The sequence below is a fragment of the Chaetodon auriga genome, chromosome 15 (genome assembly GCF_051107435.1).
Source record: "Chaetodon auriga isolate fChaAug3 chromosome 15, fChaAug3.hap1, whole genome shotgun sequence".
Lineage (NCBI taxonomy): Eukaryota > Metazoa > Chordata > Actinopteri > Chaetodontiformes > Chaetodontidae > Chaetodon > Chaetodon auriga.
In genome coordinates, this window is record NC_135088.1 from 24642068 (window position 1) to 24658943 (window position 16876).

The window sequence follows — 16876 nt, forward strand, 5'->3', positions numbered from 1 at the left end:
AACTGGCACGGGTGGTAAAAACTGCACAAGGCATGTGGGCTGCCCCCTTCCTGACCTGGACTCTATATATGCAGGCCGGGTCAAGAAGAGGGCAAGATCCATCACCACGGACCCCAGCCACCCGGGCCACAGACTGTTTGTACCACTTCCATCAGGAAAGCGGTACAGGAACATAAGAACAACCACCAACAGACTGAGGGACAGCTTCTTCCCCAGAGCTGTCAGAGGAATCACCCCCTGCAGCACCTCACACACACCTCACCACCCCGCAGCAACACCCACACACTCACCCCCCCCCTGCAGTCACACACACACATCTACACACACACATACCCCTTCCCCCGCCGCCTCACACCCACACCCCCTCCCCCGCTGCCAAACACACATTCCCCCCCACATAGCCACACACAGTCACTCCCACCTATTGGAGGGAGAGACTGAGAGGACACTTCTTTTTGCACACTGCGACCACCTTCACTTGCACCTTCTGTGTACTTAACATTTAAGTATACACACAGTACTATTGCATTTTATGTATATTGTATATACGTTTTAAATGCTGACTTTTTATGTCCTGTGAGTCTATTTTATCTTGTGAGTTTATTTTATCTGTGAGTTTATCTTATCCTGTGAGTTTATTTTATCTTGTGAATTTATTTTATCTAGATGTGAGTTCATCTTATTATTTTATTTTATCTTAATTTATTATCTTTTCTTTCTACACGGGGGTTGCAATGCAAATTTCATTGACATGGCCATGCTCAATGACAATAAAAGCAATCTTGAATCTTGAATCTTGAATCTTTATGCTTTATAACGCGTTCCAACTTTTTTGGAATTGGGCTTGTATTCAGCCAAATACATCCCAGAGCTCCATACAGCAGAACAACCAGTCTACAAACTGCTGAAGGTGAAGGTAGAATGGCTGTTGGGTCCTGAACAGCAGACTTCTTTCCACATACTGAGACTCTGTGTCTTTGCATCTCCTTCTATGATGCTACCAGGCCGACTGTGGTGTTGGTTAGCAGTTACAGCTTTGAAGAGGTCATGCTGCAACAGCATGGTGAGGACTGGAAACCTGTGGCTTACCGCTTCCAGAGACTCAGGGGCATGGAGACCAGGTATGCTCAAATATAGAAAGAAGTCCCTGATGCTTTAAGAGCCACTAATGTCAATTTTATTGCCTTCCAGATGATGGCAAAATGTATATACCTGTGCGAGTAGAAAAGGCAGTACCATCTGGTAGTGTCAGACCACTACTCTTGGTATTTAGAGATCCTGCACCTACCCAACGCAACCAGTAGCCAGATCATAGAAGAGCTAACAGCCACCTTTGCACAGTATGGTAGTTCAGCCAGTACAGCAAAAAAGATGCTTAATTCATCTAACATCTAGTCTGCTTTATGCCCAGAGTAATGGATAGGCTGTAAAGGTAGCAAAGGGAGAATCCCCTTTGCTACCTTTACAGGGTGATCCCCTCCTGGCTCTGATGATATATAGGGTCAGAAAATTTTGACAACTTTCCCCATCCTGTCTGAGAACTTAGACCCTAACTGGCCAAACAAGGAGGAAATCAGGTGCAGTTTTCAAGCAGAAACATAGAGGGTAGACAAAGTTGGTTTAAGCTGAGAGACAGGGAGGATGCACTCTCAGGGATCGAGGTAGTTTTGGTTTAACTGCTGATGGGCTAATGACAGTGTCAACTTCAGGGGCAAGGCTTTTCTTTTCTTTCTTTCTGAGTCAGTTTTGAATGGGATATTTTTTTGAAGCAAGCCAAACTTTCTGACCTGGGTGGTATGCTAGAGCAGGGATCCGATGATTCTCGGCATGTTTCTTGTTCAGATCCACGTAGCATAGAGATGCAACACTGTTCTTCCACACCCGGCGACAATGGCATAGGTGTTGTACTGATGGGACAGCAATCTCCCTGACTGGGAAACAGAGGTGGTCAGTATCCGCTCAATGATGCCTTCAATGGGGACAGCCTGGTTGTTGTGCTGGTCACAGAGTTATGCAAGTATTTGATCCAGGGAAGCTATGAAGTCCAGAGAGAGGGATTTGTGAACATAACACGGCAAAGTGCAGCTTCAAGTTCTTGATTAGCACGCTCTCATTGGGCATGGAAGAAGGAAGACTTGATCATCTAGGATCCAAGCAGTCTCCATGGCAAGGGGAGCTTGGGAAGAGCCACAAGGTGAGCGGCTTTACTGAATTGGTCAATAAGGCTTAATATAGCCATATTACCTTGGGAAGGTAAGGACAGTAGGACAGTGTGAGGCTTTACTCTGTGCACACACCGAACAGGTTTGGACATATCCCTGGGTGTCTGAGTCCATTGTGGGTCACCAATACATTCTCTTGAGAAAAGACAACATCAGTTTGTGCCAGGGTGACAGCAAGCAGCGTGGACCACTTGCTATCAGACCACTTCAGGAACAAAGGTGTGGTTAGGAGGACCATTACCTGGGTTGGGTTAAGAGTGCAGAGCTTCCTCTAGGTTTCAATCTCCAACCAGGCAGGAGGAGGGCAAGATGGTCTCAGGACTGTTGGAAGAGTCTGTCAGAGTGTCAGACTTAACAGGTATGGAAAATAAATGTAAGTGTGAAGTTAAACCTATCAAAAAACACCAACCATGCTGGCAAAAGTTGAGACATTTAGCGGTGTGAATGTAAGACAGATTTCCTCCAATGTCAGTTTAACCACCAGCAGCTCCCTGTTTCCCATGTCATAGTTGCTCTCTGTGGAATACAGATGGCGTGAGAAGAAGGCGCATGGGTGGAGTTTCCCATCTGATTCAGTGTGTTGAGAAAGAAGTGTGCTAACCCCAATGTCTCAGTGTACATCTTGACTATGAACTGAGTAACAGTCGTTTTTACCCATGAAGAAGAAACCAGCATCAACTGGGGAAGAGCCATTTGCACTGTACATGGATTCATGAAACCCAGTGGCGGATGGACAATGCCAACAGCCAAACTCTCGTAGATGTATTTTCCATTGCCTCTCTTTCGGGATGAGATAAACTGAACAACATGTGAGATGGTAAGGGTGCACTTGTGAGAATGTCTATGGCACAGTCATAAGGTTGATGCGAGGTAGGGGGAGTGCTAAGTCTAGAGTAGAGTAGATGTGACCTGACCGGCACTTGCTGAGTTGGGATGGTCCACCCTTCCCCAATGACATTCTCTTAAATGGGCATCCAGCCTGATAGCTGTGGAGATCAGAGTCCAAGTTTGGTTCTTCATTGTAGATGGCTAACTTATCCTTAATTTCATGAGACAGAGCATTACAAAAAAGCGCTGCGAAGGGCACCCTCATTCCACTGGGAGTCATCTGCAAGAGTGGGGAACTCCATGGAGAAGTCTGCCACAGTATGTGAGGCGTGTTTCAGTATCACCAACCAGTTGGATGCTGTCCCCATGTGGTCTGGGTGATCAAACACAATTGTTAGGTTCCATACAAACTGTTCATATGTTAGTTAGGAAGTGGACCAGTTGGCCAGAAAAGCCTTTGCCCAATCTATTGCCCAACCCCACAGTAATCCCACAACATAATGTACCTTGTTTGTATCTAAGCAGAATGTGAGTGACCATTGGCTGAATACCAGGTAGCACTGCAGAACGAAGCATCAACACTTGCCAAGATCACTGGAGAAGCGGGCTGGATCCAGGGCATAAGACTCTTGAATGGGTGGAGCTGGGAACATTGGGTGATTAATTGTTCCATCTGTGTAGCTAACTGTGTTACCCAGTTTGTTTTGACTTGATTTTCTTTGTAGAGTATCTTGAGGATCTGGTCGTGCTGTCCCAGGAGTTTGCCGTAGTTGGAAATGGTATTCTGCACCACTGATTCTTGTCACAAAACTTCTAGGTCTATTTGGTGAGCTCATTCTGTCATAATGTGTGAGCTCATAGGACCCAGAAGCAGAATGGTAGACAGAAATCAGTGCAAGTAGTATATTATTACAGTATCAGCGTTCAGAACGTGAAGTTAGCTGGAGCTTGGGCAAACAACAAGGAATCGCAGATGAAGGAAGATCAGGGAGAAGAAGCAGGGAGACCGTGGAAGACAGGCTTATCAGAGAGATGAGGCAGGGAGTTTGGCTGACTTAGGGCAGGGAATCCAGGTGAAGAATGGCTCCGAGGTTTCTAGGCAGAGGAGACAAAACACAGATGTGAGGTCAGGAGCACAAAGCATGGAACAGACTATCAAGAGCAGAACAAGAGCCAAGACAACATACTACATGGGATAACTGACAATCTGACAAAGACTGGAGTAAAGTACAGGGGTTTATATATTATGAGTTTTGATTACTTGATCAACCTCAGGTGGGCAGGTGGGCTGGCAGCGGAGAGCAGGTGAACCACGTCCAGTTCAGCTCAGGGAAGGACAAGGACACACAAGAAACACAAAGGAGGAGGAACAAGACAAACACAAGTAAACAGGCAGGAGGATACTGCCAGTCCTGACAGCCTGGGGCTGAAACAACAATGATCACACAAGCACAGACTTTTGAGGAAATTCTTCCTGGTAAGGAAGAAGGACAGTGACAGAAAAGAAGGAGATGGGCTGCCTGTTAAAGGACAAAAAGAAAAAGAAGAAAATGATTTATTGTTGGTTGAGTGCTAAAGTTGTGTAATGAAAATGATGTGAGACTATGTCTTTGAGGGAGCAATGTCATGGTAGCAGTGGTACCTTGGAGGCATCAGTGCACATATTGCACATCTCACGATGATTCAAGGTATGTGATGTTACTGTGGAAAAGACCAGAAAGCACTGTACGTTTTCCCATGTTGATATCGTGCAGAGCATTCATTTAATGCCAATATTTTCCAATATTTGAGTATTCTTAGTTAGATGTCAAGCAAACACTATATACACTTACTTGTACTTGAGACTTGATGTTGTACATACATAGTTATACTATATGTCACTTCTCATACATATGTACATGAAACTCAGAAGAAGCAATCTTACTGTTAACCTTGTTTATATTCTTGCCATTGTACAGATTTTTAAGTGTTTATTGATGCTTTTATATTTGCATCCGATATATTTGCTTTGTTCCTACTTTATACCACAGCTGCTGCACAACAATTTCCCTTGGGATAAATAAAGGTCTATCTTATCATATCTTGTCTTGTCTGTTATGACATACAAGACATTGCATTGCTTAGTTAAAATACACAAACAATATGTGGTCCTATTCTTTTGATCATCTATCAGCCATTTTGGAGAGCAACAACTCTATCAGACAACTCTATCAGAGTCAAAATCCAAGGAAAGCAGTGCATTTAAAGCTGCAGTACGTAAGATTGAGAAGAGAGCAGACTTAGCCTGAAAATTTTAACCAACACAAGTTCCACGTCACTCCCCCTCCCTCTCCGCTGCACTCATGCCTGCCTCTAAGCCCCTCCTCTCTGCGGCGTCTGCGCGGCTGCCGTGACAACCGGTAATGTTAGCCTTAGTATCAGAAACAAGCTAACTCTGCCCAGCTGCTACATCACAGTCCCTAACATACTGTAGCCGCTGCAGAGCGTTACTGTTACAATCACCATATTAGCTTTATGATTATTTGTTGTCTTAGCCGTATATGCTGTTGTTGGCAGTGGCGGTATGGGCAGTTTCTCCTTTGCGGATGGCTGTTGCTCTGCCATAGCTTTCAGTAGCCTCCTGACACTGCTCACGGGGCTGTTTAACTGAGCAGCAGCCAGCAGCATGAGCGGAGGGAGAGGGCGGTTCACAGCGTGTGTCAGTAGTGATTGACAGATGTCAGACACTCCCTCAGACACTCTTCTGGGTCTGATTGGTTGTTTTGTGTTGGGTGTGGTGGATTCTTGCAAATTGTAGTAGGAGCAGTAGGTGGGACCAATGGAGCCGATTTTTTTCACAGATTACTTGCTTCACTGTACTGCTGTCTGGGCATAGGGACAGTTTTAGCAAATCTGACTAAAAAAATTACTTTTATACAAGTTACCTACTGCAGCTTTAATGACGATTAGTGTTATGATCAATGGTGTCAAAAACCTTGGAGAAATCTAAAAAGAGCTTTTTTTATTATGTGAGTTAATTTAATTCACGACATTTTCAGCACTTATTGCACTATGAACAGGTCTTCAGTGTGACTGCTCTGTCTGAAGGATATTATTTCTCCATTATATGTTCTCCAGGAATGCATGCAGTCAGGAATTGACCACAGACTCTAGGATTTTAGAAGGACAGACAGAGGCCAGTAGATGCTTAGGTCACAAGTCTCACTGCCTTTGCGTAATGGACATACCAGAGTTGTTTTCCACCATATTCATTAACACACCTCGTGACATTCTAAAATTTTAAATACTTTACTGAGAACTGAATGTTTCAACTGCTGCTTCCTCTCTCTTTTATCTTCCTTATCAGGCCACGTGCTTGCAGCTGACCATAGGTACCATGATGAGATGTACCAGCATTGTTCTGGCAGCAGAAACCCAAGTTCTAACAGCAGGCTGAAGGAAGAACCCTATGAGCATTACACACTTCCTCATACTACCAAGGACAGTAAGCCTTTAAGCCAGGATGACCAGCATAATACAAGAGTTGCTGAGGGACTTCAAGGTGACCAGGTCCTGGACTGCCCTTTGCTCAGTGGCCTGGTACTGAGTAAAGGTGAGCAGGGTGACTTGCTGCACAGCATGGGCCAGCCTCTCCCTGTGCAGATGATGCTGGAGCAGAGGAGGAAGTTAGATATAATGGATGTTCCCTATATCTATCCAGCTGCAGGATATCCACAATCTTCTGATGGCCACCAGCAGTGTAGGGCTGCTGTGGAGCTGCAGGCCAGGTCTGCTGAGGAGGATATGAGAATGGTGACTGGCATGGGGTATGGGGTGAGACTTCCAGTCCAAACTCCATACATGTCTTTGAAATTTCATAAAGTCTTGAGCAAACATGGTTCTATTAAAACCCAGCCTTTTACCACACTGAGCCATATAACAGACAGCCACAGTTACCACAATCAAGAGATGGCCTCTTACAGCTGCAACAGTCAGAGCACCAGGTCCAGTTCATCCCCTAAGAGCCATAGAGAGATACCACATTACATCGGCACATCCGTCATTATCACAAATGAGAGGTAAGCTCCAAGACAGAAGCTCAGGAGACTCCTAAACCATAACCTGACTCTTTAACAAATTCCAGTCAGGGTAATTTCTGTTCTTTTTTTTATTTAATATTTTATGTCTGCGGGATAGTTTGACATGCAATAGGACATTACAGCTTTTTCTCGCATGTTGTCCTTAATATAAAGTATCAACCTGAACATATACAGATTTTGTGAAAGTTTTATTAGCTTTTCTTTTTATTATTATTCAACCCAAACCCTAACTAAGGGTTGAAACATTATCTTTGATTTGAACCTCAATTTGTACTCAAAGACAAAAGCATATGTGTAACATTTTAATTCCATACATGGAAATGCCTTTTCTAACTCGGGGTGCAGTCTAATAGTGAAAAAAATTGCATCCTATGTCTTTTCCTGAACACTTTTCTTTAACCTTGATGGAAAATGTCATGAGGTCAAGGAGAGATATGAAGGAGAATTCAAAGAACTTAGAAAAGACAACCTCAATGCTAAGAGAATCTGACTACTCACACAAGGCTAGATAATTATGCTAGATGGTGTGTTGTGTTGTTCCATATAGGCTATATAAATATGGACAATGAAAAATATTACTTTATTCCCAAAGTTGGAATTGAAATTAAAAAAGGAATATAGGTATGGATGCCAGAAGTAGGGGGGCTGCAGTACCCCCTATGACAGTTGCTGTTGCTTTACGGTGTGTTCATGTTTAAGTTTGCCGTCTGAGCATAGTGTAAATGTTCTCTAATTAGAACGTTTGTATGAAAATAATTGTTAAATTTATACAAGCATTAAGTGTTAGGCCTACAAATCTATGACTGTACATATCATTACATTACTGATCAACCATGTTGAATTAAAAATATCATCTGACTGAAAACATCTTTCTCCATTGTTACATGTTTCTTGAAAGGCAGACTTCTCTGTTAAGTTTATGATGTTGATTCTGATCTCATTATGAGGCTATGCATATAATAGTTTAAAAGCCACAACTCAGTAAGCACCTTTAAACACTGACTTGATTGTGCTTTGGAGTAATTATGACTGATACAGGCTGTGGATGTGTAATGTGACATATTGATCTTTTGTTGTTGTGAACAGCTGAATGCTGTGTTGCCTCAGATGTTGCTGTCACAAGGAATTCTGGGACAGAATTATCTTCTTCCCTTTCACAAAGGATGGTCCAGTGTATCCTGTAACAAAGGAGATACAAAAGGAAGCACTGAAGCACCTTTCTTTAGCATTTAGAGAAACAGCTCTTATCATGGCTGCCACTTACTTCCAGGCCATTTAACTCAGTTAGGAACCTTCCAAAGCAAAAAAAAAAAAAGAAAAGAAAAGAAAAAGGGAAAGAAGGAAGGAAAAGAAAAGAAAAGAAAGGAAAAGAAAAGAAAGAAAAAAAGACCATTCAACTTTAAACATGTAGAAGCATGTGAGGATATCAGACAGCCTGTATTGGGTCAGACAACATCAGTCTTTATTTAGAAAACAAAACAAATTTTTCATGACAATGTGAGTTTGCAATGTTTTAAGGTGAAAATAATTCATTCATCTTCTATACCCAACTATACCTTTCTTGGTTGCGGGGGGGCTGGAGCCGATCCCAGCTGTCAACAGGCGAGAGGCGGGGTACACCCTGAACCGGTCGCCAGTCGATTGCAGGGCAACATATACAGACAGACAACCATTCACGTTCACACTCACACCAAAGGACAATTTAGAGTCACCAATTACCCTAATGAGCATGTTTTTGGTCTGTGGGAGGAAACCGGAATGCCCGGAGAGAACCCATGCATGCACGGCAAGAACATACAAACTTCACACAGAAAGGCCCAGGGATCGAACCGGCGACCTTTTTGCTGTGAGGCACGCGCGCTACCTGCTGCGCCACCGTGCCGCCGTGAAAATAATTTTTGAATGAAAAGTAATGTTTCATAGCAATGGCAAGCATAAATCCATAAACTGGAAAATCTCTCAAAAATTTGATCTATTTTACAGAAGTTTTTGAAAATTAAAGATGCCGCAACAGCATGAGCAAACACAACCTTCCAGTACAACACCTCTTGAAAATGAAAATTTTTTTAACAAGAAACAATTTTCTTCTTTAAATGCTCTATTTGATATTACATTGCACAGCTGAAGTCAATTACATACTAACATACTCAGTCTTGGAAGTTTTTGGTATAATGTAAGCTAGCAGGCCCTAAAGGCTGAAAAGTCCATTACACTAAACTCTGTGACTGAGTTGGCATATGGATATTGGAAATGGTATTATGGCCTCAGGGGACACAGGGGACACTGACTACTGCTCAGTGTACCATGGGCAGAGATGCAGAGGTGGTTAGTCTGAACTACGAGAACTGTTAACTTACTGTACAATAATTGCTGTATAATTGAATTGTAACTTTATTCAGGGTCTGGTAGCGGTTTACTACCTATGTATATCCAGTTATCTATGAATTGCTGGACTGGATCATATCTATACTAATTTTACTTGCAGTGATCACAGAGTGCCCTTATTCTGCTTCCTTATAAAGTATGAAATTAAAGGTAACTTGTACCCAAATTACAAGAAATTACATTTTTAAATTGTTAGGTGTAAATTTAAAATAAGATGAAGCTTGATCTGTAACAAATCAGCATATTGCTCCTATTAAAGAAAATAAATTTAATTAATTGAAGCAAATAATTAAAATAAGTGGCTTGATGTGATATGAATCCACTCAAAGTCAATCCTAGATATGTATTAACTTGCCCTTTAAACTTAATTAGTCATCTCAGTCCATGACATAGCAGAACCAAAATGGTTCAGAGGCAGTGAGCGTCTCTTTTGGAGGAATTCAAAGGAAGCAACATTATATATACAGAGCTCTATATAAAAAATGTGGATGTGGGTGCCTTGGTTGCAACATTCAAGGAGGTCCAGGAGGTTGTGTCACAGCGGCTCTGATTTCCTCTGCAGCAGTCATAGGAAACAGCAGCACTCACTTGTCATCACAAATCTGCCTCAAAGTTAGCAGGAGAATATCACAAAAGCAGGCCACTTGCAAGCCAAGTACATTTACATACAACAGCAGAGGGTGGTTTCCTCGAAGGCCCTCAAAGCAGTCCAAGGTAAAAATGGCCCCACGTTTCTGCTTGTTGTTTACTGTGCTGCTTTGTTAGCATTTTTGATAAATAAAATCTACCCAACAGATAAACTCAAGCTGTCATTTTTTAATCTGTGGTTCACAGGTAAAGTAGGATCCCAACCTAATATTAGTGAAAGTGTTGTTAATTAATGAGATTTCAACCAGGGAAGAAAGAAGCAGTCAAAGGAGACAATGTCAAAGGGGGGGGGGGGCACTGTTGGATCATAATATTGTTAATTTTCTGGACCATTTGATCCAACCCATGAGGCAATTCATAAATACAAAAAAGCAATTACTTTTTTCAGCAATAAAGAACATAATATAAAATAGTAGACTAACTCATTGTTTGTGAAGATTCTCATTCATCCAGGTCCATGGTAATTCTAAGTGCCCCCAAAGGCAACTTGGCTTGTGTAGGGGAATTAGGTCGCTAAACTTTGTGTTTAATGTTTGCACTCATCAATATAAAAAGGTTCGGCACGGTGGCGCAGCAGGTAGTGCACGTGCCTCACAGCAAGGAGGTCGCTGGTTCGATCCCCGGGTCGGGCAGGGCCTTTCTGTGTGAAGTTTGCATGTTCTTCCTGTGCATGCGTGGGTTCTCTCCGGGCACTCCCTAAATTGTCCGTAGGTGTGAGTGTGAATGGGCGTCTGTCTATGTTGCCCTGCGATCGGCTGGCGACCGGTTCAGGGTGTACCCCACCTCTCGCCCATTGCTAGCTGGGATAGGCTCCAGCCCCCCGCAACCCCGAAAGGGATACGCGGGTATAGAAGATGAATGAATGAATATAAAAAGGGGCACCAAGCTTCCTCAGCTTTTCTTCTTTTCTTTTAATGCTGATTTAATAATAATTAATGAATTAATGGTAGATCAGTCTCATCATCTGAAGTGTAAGCTCTCAATACAGTGATTGTCTATTTCCAGCTCAAAAGGACACTGTCAGACAGTGACTTACATGAGAAGTATTATTTATCTGACACAATGATGAGAATGGATATGAATAATGACTGACAAGACAAATAATGTGGATTATATGATCTAACACAAACAACTGGATGAAGAAGCTATAGTAAAATAACAAAAGGAATGAGTTTGACAATAGTGAGAAGTAGTTTTGAAGAAAAATTAGGACGTGTTAATTTCTTGAATTAATGACTAAGTGAGTCCAATGAAAACTGAGATTGTTATAGCCTACGACACCAACTCTTATTTCAATGCAGCATGGAAAATGCCTACTTCTGTGCCAGCAGCGCTCCAATGGTGGTCTGTCCCAAAACCCAGGCTGTCGCTTGTGACTCCAATCTGTGCTGCAGTCCACTGGGGCAAACCAGTTGAACCGGTGCCGATGTTGAGAGGCAATATTGGACACTTCAGGTTGGTCCTATTTTGGGTTCATATATTTTTACATCCAACTCCAGAAGAGTCAGTGCCTCACCAGTCATGAACCTCACTGCACGTCACTGGTTTAGATCTATGTTGACACCAATACACATGCATCAGATACATTTCATTGATTGATGGCAACATTCTTCAATACTACTACTAACTTATATGATAACTAATAGTACAGCTAACTAATAGAAAAAAGGAACAAGGAAAGGCGGATTATATTTGGCAAATTAAGCATTACTAATTATAATTGTCTCATGTATCTGAAACCTAACCGCTACTAGTCTCTGGATGGCCAAGGACCACAGGCCTTAACGACTTCAGACCCGTCGCCCTGACCTCTGTGGTCATGAAGTCCTTTGAGCGCCTTGTGCTCTCACACCTCAAAGACATCACTGACCCTCTCCTGGACCCACTACAGTTTGCCTACAGAGCCAACAGGTCTGTAGACGATGCAGTCAACTTGGCCCTCCACTTCATGGAATTTCTCCTTCGGGAGACTAATAAAGGCATCTGATTCTGATTCATCCTCCAGCACCTGGACTCCGCAGGAACCTACGCTAGGATCCTGTTTGTGGATTTCAGCTCTGCCTTCAACACCATCATCCCAACTCTTCTTCAGGAGAAGCTCTCCCAGCTGAGCGTGTCTGACTCCATTTGCAGGTGGATTACAGACTTCCTGACAGGAAACAGTGCGTGAAGCTGGGGAAACACATCTCCGACGCAAAGACCATCAGCACTGGATCCCCCCAGGCCTGCGTTCTTTCTCCTCTGCTCTTCTCCCTGTACACAAGTCCTGAAGTATGCAGACGACACCACCCTCATCGGACTCATCTCTGATGGCGACCGCCTACAGGTGGGAGGTTGACCATCTGGTGACCTGGTGCAACCAGAACAACCTGGAGCTCAACGCTCTAAAGACAGTGGAGATGGTTGTGGACAACAGGAAGAACTCAGCCTCACCTGCCCCCATCACCCTCTGTGACTCCACTATTGACACTATGGAGTCTTTCCGCTTACTGGGAATTATCATCTCCGAGGACCTCAAGTGGGAGCCGAACATCAGCTCCCTCATCAAGAAAGCACAGCCGAGGATGTACTTCCTAAGGCAACTGAAGAAATTCAGCCTGCCAAAGACGATGATGGTGCACTTCTACACAGCCATCATTGAGTCCATCCTCACCTCCTCCATCACCATCTGGTACGCTGCTGCCACTGCCAAGGACAAGGGCAGACTGCAGCGTGTCATTCGGTCTGCAGAGAAGGTGATTGGCTGCAATCTCCCATTTCTCCAGGACCTGTACGCCTCCAGGACCCTGAGGCGTGCAGAAAAGATTGTGGCTGATCCCTCTCACCCCAGACACAAACTCTTTGAGACACTCCCCTCTGGCAGGAGGCTGCGATCCATCAGGACCAAAACCTCACGCCACAAGAACAGTTTTTTCCCACCTGCTGTCAGCCTTATCAACAAGGCCCAGAACCCCCCCGACACTCTTGTTATATTTTGTACTCTTATTTTTAGTAGATGTGTCATACACCTGAGACCTGTTTATTCTCCATCCTGACGGTTTTAACGCTTTCATCTGGTGTGGAGCAGGAAGAAAGAATTGGCATCTCCATAAAAAGAGTTTAACTGATAGGTAACCCTTTGTAGTTGAAATGTCTTTCGTCTCCAGCTCTCCTGAAGGAATGCAAGGGACAAAGGTCAGTTACAGGTCTCAGGTTCTCCAACACTTTGATTCATCATTATGGATCGATTGTGCAGTGCACATTGAAGATGACAGGAGCCTCAACATTGAAGTATACAGAAAACCTACGCACACAGATCAATATTTGCTCTTTGATTCTCACTGGGACTCCCCACCAGTCAGTTAATCCTGAAGTAGCCTCTTGGATGAGAGATGAAACATCTTCTAGAACCACAAGCAAGTCCAGTTGCCTTTGAAGCACTTAGAAGATAAACTAACACATTCTTCCGAGCAGTCCCTGAGTGCAGCACACACAGAATGGCTGATATGCAGAGTGTCATGCTTTCCAAGTGAAAAGGACAAATGATGATTTTTTAAAATTTTTTGCTCAAGTAAAATGCAAGCCAGTGTGTTAGTCTGTGGAGATGCAGTCACAGTGATGAAAAAGACCATTCTCAAGTCGTTACTGTCCTAAAAGATGCTAAACAGGATGAACTGCCAGGAAAAATGTGTGATGTCGTGCATGGACTGTGCTTGACTGAATTTCTTGTTTTATTTTGAGGTGTTTCTCGTGCATTTCTGTATGGTTTCCTTCCGGTCATTGTTCAGTTTCCCACCAGTTTTTCTTAGCGCCTGTATTCAGTCATCCAATCAGTTAGCAGATTGTCTGTGTCTACATGCAGACTTACGATTACAATTACAATTTATCATTTGGCAGACGCTTTTATCCAAAGCAACGTACATGTGAGATTTTCATACAACACAAGCATGGTTCTAGATGGGAGAGAACAACAAGGATAAGTGCCCTAACGCAAATTTCTGTTCCAACTGGACATAGGTGCTACAAGACAATGCTATGAAGTAGTGCAAAAAGTGCATAGAGTTGATAGAGGTTTTTTTTTTTCATTATATATTTTTAAAGAACAAGGTGTTCAGTTAAGAGCTTGGTCTTTAGTCTTTTTCTAAAGATTGTAAGGGACTCTGCAGAACAAATGGAGTTTGGTAACTCGTTCCACTACCTGGGAACCAAGGAAGAAAAGAGTCTAGCCAGAGACTTAGGGCTTTTTGGAGGTGGTAGCACCAGGCGCCGTTCCTGGGCAAAGCGTAGTGAGCGGGAGGGAGCATAAACCTGAATGAGGGAGTTCAGGCAGGTCGGAGTGGTTTTGGTGGCAATTATGTATGCAAGCATCAAGGACTTATACTTGATGCGGACAACAACTGGGAGCCTGTGGAGGGATATGAACAGCGGAGTGACATGCGTTGGCTTGGGCTGGTTAAATACCAGACAAGCCGCCGCATTCTGTATCATCTGCTAAGTTTTTAGCGAGCTTGCTGGGAGCCCTGCCAGTAAGGAATTACAATAGTCGAGGCGTGATAGTACCAGCATTTGTACTAGGAGTTGTGTTGCATTCTCAGACAGGTAGGTAGGTAGATCTTCCTGATGTTGTACGGGACGAATCTGCATGACCAAGCAATAGAGGCCACATGCTCTTTGAAAGTTAGCTGGTGCCGAGATATCGGCATGGATAAAGATACCGATATCTGAGCCGAGACCGTGGGGTCATTTTCTGGAAACGGAAGGAGGAGCTGGGTATCGTCAGCATATGAATGGTATCAGAGGCCATGTGAGTGGATGACTGCACCAAGTGCAGTCCTCCAAGATACTGCAAAGGATCTCCCTGAGAGGTAGGACTCAAACCAGTGGAGAGCAGATTCTGAGAAACTAAGCTCAGCGAGTGAGGAAAGGAGGATTTGGTGGTTAACTGTGTCAAAGGCAGCCGATAGGTTGAGCAATAGTAGAACAGAGGAGTGTCCAGTAGCCCTTGATGATCATAGTGTTTCCACTACAGATAAGAGCATGGTCTCCGTAGAGTGTCTGCATTTAAAACTGGATTGGCTGGGGTCGTGCAGGTTGTTCTCAGAAAGAAATTCAGAGACCTGATTAAAGACTGTGCGCTCAAGAGTCTTGGAAAGGAAAAAGAGAAGTGAGGTTCTGTTAGCTGGTGGTTTCATACTGAGTTGGTCAGGCTCAGAGAACTGGTTGCTGATGGTCAAAACCTTATCAGTGAAGAAGGACCCAAAGTGATCTGCTATGAGCGCAGTTGAGGGTGGAGGCAGTGGAGGGTTGAGTAGTGAGTTAAAAGCAGAGAATAGTTTCTGAGCGTCTTTGGCACTACTGATTTTCTCCTGATAATAAAGTGGACTTGGCACTTTTCAGGTGGGAGGAGGATGCAGACAGGAGAGTCTGATAGTCACTGAGGTCAGAGGGGTCTCTGGTTTTGCTCCATTTTTTCTCGGCTGCTCTGAGCACCGTCCGTTGCTCTCTGATGACACCAGTGAGCCATGGACTGGTAGTGGTTTTACGAGCAGGTTTGGTTGAGAGTGGGCATAGATTGTTTAGAGAGGCGGCTAGTGAAGAGCAGAGTGTATCTGTTGCTTCATTCACAGATAGTGAGGAGAAAACACTGTGAGGAGGCATGGTTGCCGAGACCTCATCGGAGAGTTGAGCCGGTGTGAGGAACCGGAGGTTTCGTCTGAAGGAGACCATTTGTGGTGGAGCTTGAGGATGCTCTGGTAAGGACACAGAGAATACGATAAAATAGTGGTCTGATACATGTAGTGGGGTGAGTAGCTTAGCCGTGCAGCAGTTTCGCATAGCAATTAAGTCAAGAGTATTGCCCGCTTTGTGTGTGGGAGTGGTGGAGGCCTGTTTTAGGTCAAATGAGGACAGCAGTGAAAGGAAGTTGACCACATGGGGTTTGTTAAGATGGATATTAATGTCACCCATGACAATCAGTGGGGTGCCATCTTCAGGAATGGTTGAGAGTAGCATGTCCCCAGTTGCCCAGGTGGGCAATATACCACCAATATATACAGCTTAGTGGGAGTAGTAACCATGTTTGCATGATATTCGAATGAAGAGCAGTTGCTTAGAGGAGTGCGCTTGATGAATTTCCAGTTTTTGGAAATGAGTGTGCCTGTGCCACCTCCCCGTCCATCAGGATGAGGTGTGTGGGAGAGAGTAAAGTCAGCTGAAAGCGCAGCCGGTGTGGCTGTGTTTTCTGGATGGATCCAGGTTTCGGTCAGGGCTAGCTGAACATCAGCTCCCTCATCAAGAAAGCACAGCAGAGCCTGCTAAAGACAATGATGGGGCACTTCTACACAGCCATCATTGAGTCCATCCTCACCTCCTCCATCACCATCTGGTACGCTGCTGCCACCACCAAGGACAAGGGCAGACTGCAGCATGTCATTCGGTCTGCAGAGAAGGTGATTCGCTGCAATCTCCCATCTCTCCAGGACCTGTACGCCTTCAGGACCCTGAGGCGTGCAGAAAAGATTGTGGCTGATCCCTCTCACCCCGGACACAAACTCTTTGAGACACTCCCCTCTGGCAGGAGGCTGCGATCCATCAGGACCAAAACCTCACACCACAAGAACAGTTTTTTCCCGTCTGCTGTCAGCCTTATCAACAAGGCCCGGAACCCCCCCGACACTCTTCACACTCCACCTCTGCCTCATCTTGTCACATTGACATAGACTCTATGCGTTACAT

At 44.1% G+C, this 16876-nt stretch overlaps 1 protein-coding gene and 1 pseudogene across 1 annotated transcript in view; one reads left to right on the plus strand and one right to left on the minus strand.

Annotated features, from left to right (window-relative positions):
- sim2 (SIM bHLH transcription factor 2) overlaps nucleotides 1-7112 on the plus strand; it is a 40512-nt gene extending 33400 nt beyond the window's left edge. The window contains exon 11 of the mRNA XM_076751138.1: nucleotides 6397-7112. Coding sequence (XP_076607253.1) covers nucleotides 6397-7112 — 716 coding nt within the window. The remainder of the gene's footprint in view (nucleotides 1-6396) is intronic.
- A 7124-nt stretch (nucleotides 7113-14236) lies between these two features.
- Nucleotides 14237-16153, minus strand: LOC143333133 (uncharacterized; annotated as a pseudogene).
- Between the last annotated feature and the right edge of the window lie 723 nt (nucleotides 16154-16876).